Source organism: Vidua macroura, chromosome 8, assembly GCF_024509145.1.
Source record: "Vidua macroura isolate BioBank_ID:100142 chromosome 8, ASM2450914v1, whole genome shotgun sequence".
NCBI classification, from domain to species: domain Eukaryota; kingdom Metazoa; phylum Chordata; class Aves; order Passeriformes; family Viduidae; genus Vidua; species Vidua macroura.
In genome coordinates this window covers 7,485,253-7,499,928 of record NC_071578.1, presented here as the reverse complement: position 1 = coordinate 7,499,928, position 14,676 = coordinate 7,485,253, and the positions used below count along the sequence as shown (strand labels likewise).

At 37.0% G+C, this 14,676-nt stretch overlaps 1 protein-coding gene across 3 annotated transcripts in view; it reads left to right on the top strand.

Moving 5' to 3' along the window:
- The window catches only part of ATRNL1 (attractin like 1), a 434,071-nt gene that overhangs the window by 315,479 nt on the left and 103,916 nt on the right, over positions 1-14,676 (top strand). For 2 of the 3 annotated variants that reach the window (XM_053983741.1, XM_053983739.1), the window contains exon 27: positions 977-1,084. The exons of the other annotated variant lie outside the window; for it this stretch is intronic. In XM_053983741.1, the coding sequence (XP_053839716.1) occupies positions 977-1,084 (108 nt within the window). The remainder of the gene's footprint in view (positions 1-976; positions 1,085-14,676) is intronic. 3 annotated transcript variants of the gene reach the window in all.

Sequence of the window (14,676 nt, the reverse complement as noted above, 5' to 3'; positions counted from 1 at the left end):
TTAGCAGTATGTCACAGTGCTAGTGTCATTTACATTCAAGCACCACTTTCTAATGTTTTAAGCTTTCCAGAGATAACTGTGAGAAAAACATTAGGAAAATGAAACAGATCTTTTCTAATAAATCATTTTTGCAAGTGTTTTGTCTCTTCAAGATTCTGTGACATCCTGCTCAGCTGAAGGAGCATACCACTTGAGTTGCACGACTCATTCACCTTAAATATTTAATAATGCTTTCATTAGTTGCACTGAACCAGTGGAGTGAGATCTGTAATATCTACTGCTGGTCATCATTTTTATTCATCATGGTTTAATAAGCATTATAATTGCAGACTGAGGAGGAAATATGAGTTAACTTTGTGGTTTTGCTTGGGACTTCTGTGCATACTGGTATGATTGGAAGGGATTATACAAACCCTGTGAGTGTAGCTGATTGTATTCTAATATACTGGTGCAGAGTTCCCAATCCTGGCATATTATTCTTCATATGAAAGTAACTGCAGAAAAGATCCTGCATAAAATTGAGTCCTGACACTATTAACTCCATTTGGCTTAGTTGTGAAATATGAAAAGTCGAAGGCCAAGTGGGCTTGTTTTTGGCAGGTGTTCTAATGCATGCATTATCAGTGGAATTAGACTTCAACTATTTTTACCAACCAGTGCCTATATTTGCTTGTAACTTACACAAATAGCAGTTATTTAGAGAGAACAGTCAGTTACGGAAGCTATCATTTGGAAAGTTTGTCAGAGTTCAAGCAAAAAGGCCGTTTGTAGGCATCCTAACCTTCTGTGCCTGTTTTTCGAGTAAATATAGATGATGATGATTATGATTTAGTATAACTTTCTCACTTTGATATCACAGAAGTGACTGTGTGCATGTTGTTTGCATTCTTATATTTTAATGGGAGATATAGTAGGGCAGACTGATATCTGGTACATTTTTTAATGTTTTGTTAAAACATCATTTTTTCCTCATCAGCAACTTATGCGGGAGCGACAGCAGATGGCCAGCCGCCCCTTTGCTTCTGTCGATGTAGCACTGGAAGTAGGAGCTGAGCAAACAGACTTTCTACGAGGGCCATTAGAGGTAGGAACAGTGGTGCTGACAAGGGACCATTGTGATTTGCATATTTATATTGCCAGTCTCATCTGCATCTGCTTCTGAAACCAAGCAGCATCTGACTACCTGGAGCTGACAAGTCTCAGCTACGTGTGTTTTGTCATTTCCAAGGTGCAGAGTTTTAATCTCATGACATAAGCTGTACCTAAAACCACTGGAGGTTCCTCACCTGGCAGTCCTGTTGTGATGGATGTGAGCTGAAGGAATGCAGGACTTGGGCAGGAGTCAGCAGCAAATGTCATGCTCAGTCCTTCAAGTACACAGTGCCATCTAGTTAACATCTATCTTAATTAACAGAGATTACAACAAACAACCTAACTAAAACAGCTTAGAGTGAAAATTCAGTGTTGTTTTATACACAGAGGTTTAAAGCATACAGGCTGTACTGCATGGTTTTGTTTGTAGGAGATGGCTACATTGCTGCATTCTTTTATTGCAATTGCAGTACATTGGAAAAGAAATAGTAATATGTAAAGCAATATAATATTGGAATGGTGTAATAATGCATGAAATGGATTCTAGAAGTTTCACCTGAAAATAGAGGGAAAATTACAATATGTGGATAATAATGAATATCTAATCTAGGTTCAGATTTTGGAAGGTGATCTTCTGCTCCTCTACTCCTTTAACTTTATTTACAATATTGTGTTTACAGTTACTACTTCAGCCTATTTATGGTGGTACATGGGAACAAGGTTTGTTAGCTCTGAAATCTTTCAAGATTTTATTCTTCATTGCTGCCAATTCTTAAATTCAAAGCTTCTCTTGCTTTCCTCAATAACCAATCTAAGTGGAAGGTTAAATACAATCTATCAAAGCTCCAAGGTTCATGGAGAATGAGTGATGTGAAAAACAAAATCATACCAGAAAAAAAAAGATTCAGCTCTTGAGTACTTACCAAAGTGAGGTGCTCTGTCCTGCTATTGGACAGGAAGTCATCCCAATTGTTCTTACTGTCACAATTTAAATATTTGGAATAGGTGGTGAATAAAAATGACATATCTGTGTTATTTTTTGACCCAATACTAAACCCCCTGCATTCTTCTGCAAAACCACCTTACTTCTGTCTCCTCTTATCTTGGAACAGAAGACCTTTCCAGCTCCCCAAGCTGAGGACACGTTACACTGTTAAAAAAGTTAATTTTTTTTTCCAATGTGATTTCATTGTCTCTGCGTTGGTATCTGGGAAAATTTTTTTCTGTTTTCTTTTTGAATGGAGGCAGTGAGTGGACGACGAGGCATCCACACTCTAATTTTGTACATACTGATTATTTAATTAAACTTTAGAAGTAAACACCACAACTTAATTGCTACATTTTCTTTCTCGTGTCTTTTATTTAGCACTAAAAGAGGTAGATCCTAAAATATTTTAATTATATTCTACAGTGTTTATTACCTTCTTTTTTTCCTAGCCAAGCATTTTCTAGCAATTGTTTAGAATTCAGCATCCATAGTGGTTTTTTTCTTAATTAATACATAGTTATACACAGAATGAAGTCCATTCAAGATTTCCTTGGAATTATGTTATACTGATCTATACCCAAAAAAAAGCATTGTGCTGAGAATTAAATGAATGTGATTCAAGTATTGATTGTCCTTTGGTATATATTCTGTAAAAATAAAGGGGCTATATTAAGCTTCTTTGTGAAAGGACACTAGAAGTTTTCGTTGCCATTCTGTTCTTTGTATTCTGCTCTTTTGGACTGAGGGCAACCCAGGTCACACATTTCCAGGATGCGATGCTTAAGAACAGAATAGTGTGAAATAGCTGTAAACTTCATTGTGTTGTATTAATTTAGCATAATTAAACTACATTTTTTTCGTATCTGATGCCCGTTGGGAGGCTGAAAGCCAGAGATCTTTTGGGGAAAAAATGAGAATATACGGTAACTTCAAAATGCTCTGCTGAGATCTTGCACTGATATACCAGGGGTTCCAATTTTGATGATGGTGCATTGCATTCCCTCTCCTCACACTTTTATTGGCATCATGTGTTACTCGCTGACACTTTGGACATTGTTGTTACACTTCTATTGACGTTGGAATAACTCCGACACTTCCAGTGACACCACATTGATCTGTGGGCCCTTTGGCACTGTGTAATGTCACTGAACTCTTCCAGACACTGCTGCAAGTCTCCCACTCAGCTGCACAGTAAAGCTCTGTTCATTGAGGTCACCTGCCTCATGTGGTGGTGGTGGTGGTTTTGTACAACTGGAGCTCTACTTTAATGCTGATGCCTTGGTATGTGGCAGTATTCATGTGGCTGCACATGGTAATGCTTTTGGTTAACAGCTATATTTTACATTTATTTGTAAATATCCATAGCAGCTGTTTAACTGGAGAGGGTTTAGTTTGCAATAGTAAGGCACTTTTCACCCAGTGTTCAGAAAAGATAAAAAAAAAAACCCAAGACTATAAATACTGTACTTAAAATGGTTGCCTAGTTTAGATACAATACAACTGATAATATTTGGGTCTATTTTCAGTTAGCAGCAATTTGCAACAGAGTAAAATAAAATTCTGAAAACACTATTGGTGAGAGTTGAACCTCAGTTTTGGAGTCTCCATCAATCAGTCTATCTTTCTTAATGTTTTGACAACAAAATGGCAGTATCTCCATATTAACTCCTTCAAAAAACTTTAATCTGCATCGTATTCCTCCTCTTCCCTGTCTGAGTAGGTTTTTAGGCATTGGCAATAGCCTTTGTTCTTACCCATTTAAACAATGTTATTTATCAGTTTTTACCTCCTCAGGCCACCTTTTACATGAACGTCTCATTTTATTATCCATTCTGTCATGTTGGCTTTATTACAACCCTTTAATGTTTTATTGTTGGTTTAAACTTAACACAAAAGAAAGCAGACTTTGTTTTTCCCTTGTCCTCTTCTTTCCTGTATCATACCGACCACTGCCTTCCCAATGATACTGACAGGATGTTAATTGGGATGTTATCCCAATTCTGAATGCACCAAGCAATACTCACTCCTGTTGTGCCATGGTATTAATGATATTTAACCCATGCTAGTCCTGATCTGCATCTTCATCTGCTTCTGTAATGATTTCCATTTTATAAATTGGAGGTGATGAACTCTGGGTGAGCCCTTACAAGGAAGGTGAAGCTGGAGGCAGGACACCCCTCACTCCCTCCTGGGGAGAACAAGAGCAGTCTAAAATTTCTGTCCTGGAGGGGGCAAGGGAAGTCTAGAAGGCAGTGACCCTCTGGATCCCAAGAGGGGAACAGTCCAGTGCAGCTCTGGTGAAGTCACTGGTGAGACAGGGGAAGGGAAAAGGAGAGAAAAATCCCCAAGAACCCCTTGCCAGCCGCAGCACATAGCACAGGCTGTTAAGAGCAGAGCCAGAAAGCTACAGAAGCACCCTATCCAGAGAGTTTGAGAATATTAGCTATTTTGTGATACCACCATAATTTTTTTCAATACCACAATCATAAAAAAAAATCCAAGTAGCATCATAGATCAATAGATACTCATTGCTGAGCTTCTTGGCTCTCAGTGCCCTCAGTGTTACTGTGTTTTTTATTCCTTTCATTTCTTTTTTCCAGACATCTGAGCTATTTCCAGACTTGGTTGCTTTTTACTTCCCAGTATATACTAAAAGCTAAATCATTTAGGCTATCTTCATATTCTGAACCTCCTTTAGGCAATTTTTTTTTCACTAAAATGTAAATCACTTTTGAAGAGTTTCTTCTAATGTGCTGCTGACAATGATTTCAGATAATCTATGTATTAGTTGAGAAGTAAAACAAATTTTTTTCCTCTTTACCTAATTTCTGGGCATTTTTCTTTTGGAAATGGGGACAGATTATTTCTTTAGGCAAGATAAGGTAGACACTACTGTAAACAAACACTTCATGTCTGGTCATGCTAAGACTCTGAACAGCAGCATCTTACTGTGCTGCATCTGCTGGAGTAAATTGTTATTGCCTGCAGATTTACTGCTGTGGTGATCATCCATTTGATATATTTGTGGTATTACTTGGATTTTTTTTTTCAAGTCAATGTTATTTCATAGTTATTTCTGCAGAAAAGCACACAGTAGATCTTTCAGTCATTTTGCTGATAAATTACTGCGTTTCCCCATGAGTTGTCATAGATATTAGACCATCCTCTGCTTCTGACAAGGTAGGATGATATCAAAAATTTTGAATTTCTAATAAAATCTATGTTGGTTTCTCTAACAAATAATGTTTTCTAATGAGTAATATCTATGATGCATTAAATAAGTTTTGATTTCAGGCACTTTTAATAAGTATGAAGGAAATATTGGCCATTATTTGTCATTTATTTGAGTAAATAATTGGAAGGTGTGCACTGACATAAGCAGCTGTCATTTTACACAAAGTATGGCTGCTGGAAGGTAGAGTGACTTACCAAAACACAGTGAAATCCTGTAGTAGAGATTTGTAGACTTTTAGGTAATTGTAGTATATATTAATAAGTTGTGCTGCTGGCTTCTCTTGCCACTAAGGAGACATTTAGCTTGTTTACAAATAAATCTAATTAAGGTGGTTTCAGTTTCTTATATAATTTGACTAATCAGTGAGTATTTTCAACATGCAGCCTACCTTATTTTGAACAAAATTCACCTATTTGCATGCTTCATCAGCATTGCACCTGCATTGTGTTGGTGATGTAATGTCTAAAGCCAAGGAACAGACTCTTCCCTACTCCTTGGTACAGAGCATCAGCTTTCGTCTTGATATGCTCAGTTCCTAATATTAGTCTCAGTATCAGAGGACAGTTTCACTGCCCTTGTGAAAAAGCAATAATTTATTTTAGATAATGGTGAAAATTTCTCCTGAATGGTCATCTTGTTCCCAGTGACCATAAAGGCAATGTGTATTTGGCAACAGGAACTACCCAAGGCCATTATATTTGCTCTTGCTTACTGAAAAGTCATGTGATAGTCTTGAGCTGCTCTCTGTAGCTCAAGGGAGACCAAAGGAGAGAGAACCTAGATGAGAACAATGTGAGCAATCAGAGACTTAGAAAATACAGCTACAATGAAAAGTCAAGGAAATTGGGGTAGGCTAGTTAAAGGAGTCCAAATAATGACTTGCAGATATGCAAAAGGCAAACAGCAATCAGGAGGGCAAAATCTTCCTTGCATGTGCTGCAGGTGGCAGAGGGGTAATGGATTTAAATTGTAGTAGGGAAGGTTTAGGAAGGTATCAGGAAAAGCTTCTCATAATAAAGCTGAATCACTGAAAGCAATTGCCTGGGGAGGTGATGGAATTTCTTTTATTGGAAGCTTTTTAGAGGAGGCTGGACAAATATTTCTCAGGTACCATGTACCATAGCTGCATTAGATACCTCCTTTCAGCTCTGTCTTTATTATTATTCTGATTGCTCCCTACCTCTTCCTTCTTCAGACTCTCTGAAAATGTTCCATTTCTGTTGTTTGAACACCTTAATTACCTTCACTGCAATGTTAGTTTTCTGTTACTGAATATTTATGACCCTTCTTTTCTCTTCTGCTGTTTTATTCATTGACTTACATCCTCCATTTTCTCACAAGATCAGAAACTGTTAATTCATCTCTGACCCCAGCCTCTCCCTGACTGTAGGTCTGCCAAACATGATCTCCATCCTATTTGGAATAGTTTCAATATTCTCCTTGAATTCTGTACTGATGATGTAATTTTTTTTTGTCTTAACAAGTTCATTGCCATTTTTATAGTCTTTCCAAATCCATGCATCCTAGATTAGATCTCAGAGAAATGTAGTCAGATGTCACATCTGACACTGAAGAGGAGAATCTTTATTGGATCACATTTTCTGCTTTTCTGTATTGTTCAAAGATCATGTTAAGTTTGCTGTCCACTGTCTCAAGAACTCCATTATCTTGTGCTACACTTTGACCTTGATGGCTCACAGCCTTCTCTGCCCACTCCCTCAGTACTGTGCAGCCAAAAAACTTTCTCCTGAGCTAGTCACTTTATGTTAAACCCTACTTTCCAGCATTTTTTTCTTCTTTGTAAATGATTGCTTCACATTGTGTGGGTCTTTTTCGTGATATTATGTGCAAGGGATGTTATATCACCAAAATTCACATCTGGTGATAGAGAAAAGCATTTACCTCAAAGCAGCATTGTTTGGTTTGCACCACCTCCTTCCTCATATGAAGTTTTTCATTAAATAAGATGTTTAGATTTCACACCATTTTGCTTTTCATGCAGTGGTTACACACAACAGGGTTGCTCTGCCCAGTTAAAAATCTTTACATTTGTGTAAGATTTTTGTTGCTTCACCTAAAATGTATGTCCAGAAACCTGTGAGTGTTCTGAGCCTGTGATTCAGAACAAATACCTCACCTGGCTGCTCAGGCATACTGGTCACAGCTATAATTTTTGTGTGTGTTGTGTATACTAAATCAATGTAAGAGGTATAGATGTTCAATTTGTTGCACAGAATTACATTAGCAATATTTTAAGATTTCTGAGTAGCATTTTTCTTCTCTGGCATATGGGAAAGCTAAAAATAATCTGAGAAATGCTGCCTGGAGTAAGCCACCTTTTTTTTCATATAGACCATATTTTTGTGTGTGTGTTTATTCCTAAAATATATACTAACACCTCAAAACCTGTTGATGTTTTGCTTGAGTCCTTAACTTCAAGTTTTTAAAAATTCTATATTAGTTCTAAAGTGTACCCAGTCTGTAAACATGCAAAAAAAAAAAAAAAAAAAAAAAAAAAAAATCTAATCCCTATGTTCTTTTCTCTACTTCTTTATTTTTGTCCTCATGGGCAAACAGGTGTTGTGAGAAAACCTTAGACATGATGTAGAGGAGGTTGATTTCCTAATATTCCACCCTAACAGGAGAGTAAAGCCTTTGCTTATTACCTCGTGAACTGTAGGATCTGTAAATTCACAATTACTTCTGAGAACCTGATTTTGTGAAGCTTTTTGATAAAAATGTATCTTATGTATCTTTCCACTTCACAACACGTATTTGGCACATGTACTGCAAAATCAGATGACTACAGAAGTTGTTTGGATAAAAATATATTATTTGTGTTGAACAAAATTGCAAAGAAATTTCATGCTCAATTAAAGGAATTTTGGCTTACCAGCACAGTGTAGGTGTTTCAGTGGTATTGGCATGCTGTGAATAGAACACCTAAATCAATGTATTATGCATAATTGCAAATCCAGAGTATCAAAGTAATTATTCTGATTGTTTTCAAGTAGAAGTGTTTATATGTGTCTGTAAATGTTATGAATAATGACACTCTACCTTTTAATAAGTTGAATTTTTGCAATGTCTTATTTCATAAAGTAGACAGGTACAAAATTCAGCAAATGCAAAGCAATTTTATATACTTATATTTTTAAGTACCCTTAGGATTCTCCTTGAACAAGGCTTGGTCATGGAAATCTTGCCTTTGGGTATGAAATCCATGACAATGAGATATTTCCAGAATTATTTAAACTGAACGTACCAAAGCATGGAAAGAATTATGCTATCAGAATAACTAAAAATCATATAGATGGGAATATTTCTGTTTACTGGACCTTTCTGTACACCTGATTTGCACATGCCATTCTCTGACAGGCTGCTTTTGTAGTTATGTGTATTTTCTTAGTACCTCTTTTCGTTTTAGATCAGAAGTTATTTCTTATCTTTAAAGTAGGACATTTCTGCCTTTAAAAGGAAAGAGGAAAGAAATAGGTACAGAAACTATAGCCTTTCATTGGCCATTTTCAATGTTTCCAGGTAGAACTGGCTACTGGAGGGTGCTGTTTGATATTTAGCAACTTGTAGTCCTTAGCTCTATTCAGAGACTTTACCTCCATGCTTGTTTCCAGCTTTCTGCTCAAGAGTCAGTTCTACCTTCCAACAATACCACTGAAACTGCAGCGGACACAAGACAAGAGCGCTGCCTGGGCTTTTCTTCACCAAGCTTGGCAACCTGTATGTTAGGCAGTCGTTGAAGTTATTCCAGTTTTCACTAAGGCTTTATCATTCTGTACCATCTATCAAACTGGATTTGTGCCTGAAGTGAATATGAGCTATTTGCATAGAAGGTCCCTGCCCTGGATGACTGAAACCTCACCCAAATTTCAGAGGGCCATCCAATGGGCCACCCAACACATCCAATGTGTTTGCCATGACTATTCAACCCAGCAGGCACTTTACTATTTGGTTCTGTCTGCTGTGCATTGGACATCATAATTCTTCAATTTCTGGTTGCATGGTGGCTCAACTTCAAGAGAAAGGTTGAAGCTTGTTAGTTTTTAGGTAGGCTATGAGCCCCTGCTGTTCTGCTGTCTGTCACTATGTGCCCTATTAAAAAGTTTGTCCCCATGTTTCTTATCAGCTCCTTTATCAGCTCTTCTCCAGACTGAACAACCACAGCTCTCACAGCCTTTCCTCACAGGAGAGGTGTTCCTTCTCTCTGGTAATTTTGGTGGCCCTCCTCTGGATCCACTCTAACAGGTCTGTGTCCTTCCTGTGCTGTAGAAAAGTAATCTCATTTTTTTCACCTGCATATTGTGAGAGGCAGTTTCTGATTTTCCACTGATTGTTCAGGAAGGTGTGAGTGCTTACAGGCAGACTGGATCACTTTGGTATGGGTAACTCAAATTTTCAAATAAACCATGAGGCTGGTTTATGAGTTACAGTGTGTGGATTCCATTCACTGGCTTTAGCAAAGCAGAAAGGGAAACATTGTATAAGGTGTTAATTTCAGTAATAATCAGAAGAATTATCTTCTCATAACAGGAAAAACAGCAAAATATTGGAATTTCAAAAATGACTGGGCTCAATCAGGATTTACAGCCCAGTGGTAGGATTCTTTAATGGTACTGATGGAACCTTCTTCTTGGACCATTTCTTCTGAAAATCAAAAGATTATGAATGGTACACCTCAATAAACTAAACACTGCAGTAAAGTAGAAGTTAAAAAGGCAGTTAGACTGCAGTGAAATTGGGAAGAACAATGAGTTTGTATCAGGGCTATCTCCTTCAAAAAAATCAGCAGTATTTGTGATATGTGATCACTCCCAGATAGAACAAATCTGTTAGAGCTTCCTATAAGAAACTGTAAAACATTATTGTTCATTAGTGTGAAGCAGTAAAGTTTTTAACAGATACATAAGAAATAAAATTTTCCCTTTTTTCGTCTTTGGTATATATTAATCTTACTAGATTTTTATTTAAAGCAGAATTTTGCCTTTCTGTGTGCCATTCCTTGTACTATATCCTTGGCAAAATGACCTTTTTCTTATCTTTATTATCCAGCTTTCAGTAAGAAACTAGAAAGTTTATAGAGGTACTTGCTGTCACCTTCTTGTCTCAAATGTTTAGGCCTTTAAAAATGATGTACAAATATTGAACCACCTGGAGTTAATAAATAGTTATTCTTTTCCACAAACAACTTATTGTTATTAAAGAAAAAGTCATTGGGCTGTTGGAAAAGTAGGCAAGCAATTTACTTTATACTGAGAAAAATTTCAAGTTGTAGGACCCATAAAGAATAAAATATACCCTTCTGAACATGTTTAAATGTCATTTTATGTGCAGAAAAGAGCATTATCCAATGACTCACAAATATAATTTATGTTTTGCAACACCGAGCACACAAGTGCAGGACGATCTTTAAGATCACCACTAAATACACCAAGAGTCACTGACATGACTTTGGCAGTGAGATCCAGTGACATCATTTCCCTCTGGGCATATGGATGCTGTAAAGTGTCTCTTTCTTGGTCATTTATTTTTCATGAGGGGAAATTTTGAATTTATATATATATAAATATTACTGCTTTCTTATAAGTTAAGTCAGACAAACATAAAGAATACTCTCCAAAGCCAACTGTCGTGTGCTTCTGTGTACCTTCAGGCATTGATTATGAATGTTATTTGAATTACTTTCTTCCATCACTCACTTGTTGAGCTCAAGGTAGAGCTGCACCAGGTCCTAATGCAGCACAATATAGATCTTCCAGTGTACCATGAAAAGGAAAGTAGTGAAATACTCTACTTACTCTGATGGTTTATTGAGGAATAATGGATTTGTGTGTATGGTTAAATACAGAGTAATTGCAGAAATATACTTTTTTAAAATTGAAAAAATGTTTTAGTTTTCCCATTTCCTGCTATAATTAATTGGTAGAAGAACAGCTACCATCTGAATATTTAATTTTTTACCTCAAGAATAATTACAGCATCACTTTTCCTTCTATTAGGACACTTTCATGGACAATATTCATTGAAATGGCAGCAATGTGCAGCATGTTTTGATCTAGCAACAGTTTATAACCGGTTTGCAACTATTTTGCAAAACAAATAGCTAAAGAAGTATTTAAATAAACTAATCCAGATGTCTGTCTCATTAGTGACATTTAATTCTGTGAAGATGTAGCAGCTCAAGGTAAAAAGGAAGTAAGAGAACTGAAAGCAGTACTCAGTGTAGGTACACATGCACTACGTAGAGCCATTGGCATCCACAGCTGGAAATGGCAGAAATCCAGTTCATTTAGTGTGTGATGTCATGCTTTGGGTTTGGCTTTTTTTTTTTTTTTTTCACACATACATTTGGGCTTGAATTTATGTGAGAGGGCAAAGTCAGAGAAACTTGGCTAGGAATTGGGATAAAGGATAGGGGGGTTTGTGAAAGTCTGCCAACCAGCTAATATTTCAGTAACATTATTGATCTAATCCAAAAAAGCTTATATATCTTGTAGTACTTGGAATTGGCTTTGTTCCAAAAAGTTCAACTGTGCAAGACGAGGAAAAAAATACATAAAGGTTTGACTACAGATTTTAGGCAGTGTTTTAGATATGCCATCTTAGCCACTGAGTATCTTGAGGATAAGGACTAAAACCTTGAATTTAGATTCTTTAGAAAGCCATCACAGAAAGCAAAGGGTAGAGCTGATGTTTTTGCAGCAATCTCTGTAATAGCCCTTGCTGCTGAGGTGTGCTCTATTACTCTGTTTCAGACAGTTTTTCAAAGGACTTAAAATGTCCAAGTGTATCATAGAACTGAAGCTGCCATTAAGAGGTGAAAGCAGTGCAATCAACTCATTATGTGGGGCAACAATTTTAAATCAGCTGGGAAAGTCAGAAAGCATTATTCAGAAGTGCTGAAGGATAAAGCATTATTCAGAAGTGGTTAATGAGAGCTGGGGCCGAAGGAGAAATTCAAAAGCTCTTCTCTACAATGGGTTATAATTGATCATTGCATGATACATCTGTGTAATTGTAGGGTCTTCCACGTGCTTCCCACTGCTCACCTGTCTGTCCATCTTTAACTAACCAGCTTTTCTCTAGTAGGTCTCCAAGCACCATTCTGTTCTAACATCATGACCATTAAGTTTGTTGCAAGGTAAGCCCTTCTGACAGACAAATGAAGCTCTTTGTTAGCTGTGTATTTATGGCACTAGAGATCATCTTCTCATCAGCTGTTTTAGAGATTTCACAGTAATAGGACCAAGGAAGTGATCCTTGTTAGGAGAGCTCATGTTAAGCTGAAATTCAATATTTTTACTTACTGAATTTGAATTAGGCAGTAAATCTAATCTTTAGAAAATAGCATTCATCATGCACAATAGAATTATAGATAATTTAGGTTGGAAGGGACCTTCTGTAGTCATACATCACTCAAAGAGACTGGGGAGGACCCAAACCCTTGACCAGAGTTAAGCCCCCTATGGTGACATTGTTTAGGGCCCTGTTTGATGGTGTTATAAATATTATCTAGGAAGCTGATTCTGCAAACTCACTGGGTCCTGTTCAAATGTTTAGCTACTCTCACTGTGGCAAGCCTTTACTAATGTCTCACCAGAATCTCCCTTCTTGAAATTTCTTTCTACTGCCCATTTTATTATCCTTGTGAGGAAAGGATGGAATTACCAGAGTCAGCAAAGGATCCCAACTTAGGTTTCTCCTTTTAAGACTGAACAAATCCCTTACTGCCAGACTTTTCTTCTAATGCTTAGGCCGCCTCTATCTCACTGGTTTTTTTTGCAAAGATACAATGGAAGATTTTTTGAGAGTCTTGCTGAAGTCAAAGTGAACACCGTCCAGCCTTGTTTTCCTCTGAGTCTCTCATACTGTTACCAAAATTTACCAGGTTGGTGAGGTAAACTTTGTCCTTCACAAATCCATGCTGGCTATTCCTTGCCAAATTCTTGTCCTTCACATGCTTGGACGGGGCTTTTAGGGGGATTTCCTTCATAGTCTTCCCAGGCATGGTGGGGAGCAGGTTAAGTTAAGCAGTCTGAATTTCCCCAGGTCTTCCTTCTTGCCTTTCTTAAAGAAGTGTGTAACCCTTGCCTTTTTACAGAGATCAAGAATTTCCCTTAATCACCACCACCAGTCAAAGATGACAGCATCTTCTCAATGACATTGCTCAGTTCCCAGTATCCCTTCTGTTCCTGGGGAGTTGTCTGTATCCAATTTAAGTGGTTCCCCAGCTCATTATTGCTCTACTAACTCAACCAGATGTAAAACATGAGCAAAAAACAAAATCTGTGTTGCTCAGGATTTCAGGTTCTTTTGTGTGTGTGGAAAAAAGTTGGCTATAAAGTTCTTGCAAGAAGAACTTGGAGAAGTTTTGATGTTAATTTAATCAAAGAATTGCTATAAAGGCATTTCCTTCAGTAGCATCATGTAAGAGTCCTCACTGTCTGTTTTTCTGCTGATACTAGTAAGAAATATTTCCCAAGTTCTTCTCTTACACCAGCCCCTAAATTCCTTTCTTTTTTTCCTGGCCTTTTAGTAGTTGCAATGTGTACCTTTGTATACTATACAGCAAAATTTTGGCAGTGCACGTGCAGTTACAAAACACAGTTGGGATTTATGAGTTATTTGTATAGTGAGAGAAGTTTGGGGTGGGGTTTTTTGAATTTTTTTTTTTGGTTCACAAGCTTTGTGATAAATTAGGCACAGTTCAAAATGGTACTAACCCAGAAATGTTTACTGACGCTCAGAGCCCACTAAACATGAAATTCGCAGAACTTTGTGTGAAGAGCAATAATTGACCATAGAAAGCGTCCTCAATATTGGTAGAGAAGGAAGGAAAATTTTCTTTCTTTTGTTGTTGTTGTTGTTGTTGTTGTTGTTGTTGTTGTTGTTGTTGTTGTTGTTGTTTTTTAGTGCAAGATGCCTTGACTGGAGTTCAATTTAAAGATAAGGTGAACTATACTAAAGCTGCTTTCTATACTGTACATATTGGTAATGCTATTTTAGTTCTTCAAAGAAGACACTAAAGAGAAAGTAGATTTCAGGTGCCCATTACAAAGAGTAAATAAGAAATTTTTTTCTTACATCTGATTTTGTTTGCCTGATTTTTTTTCTTCTTTTCTTAATAGCATGTCAATTATAGTCTTCGTATTTGTGTTTGACAGCCACATTTTAGGAGAGCCCAGTGTTAAAAATCATCTCTTTTAAGAGCATGCTAGTATTTCTTTGCTACTATCTTCTCTGAAATACCCTGACCCCTCTTCTTAATTGTAATGACATTTTATGTAAATAGATGATACCTCCTTTTTGCAATAGGTGCATTTATTTGGCTAATTAAAAAGTCTCA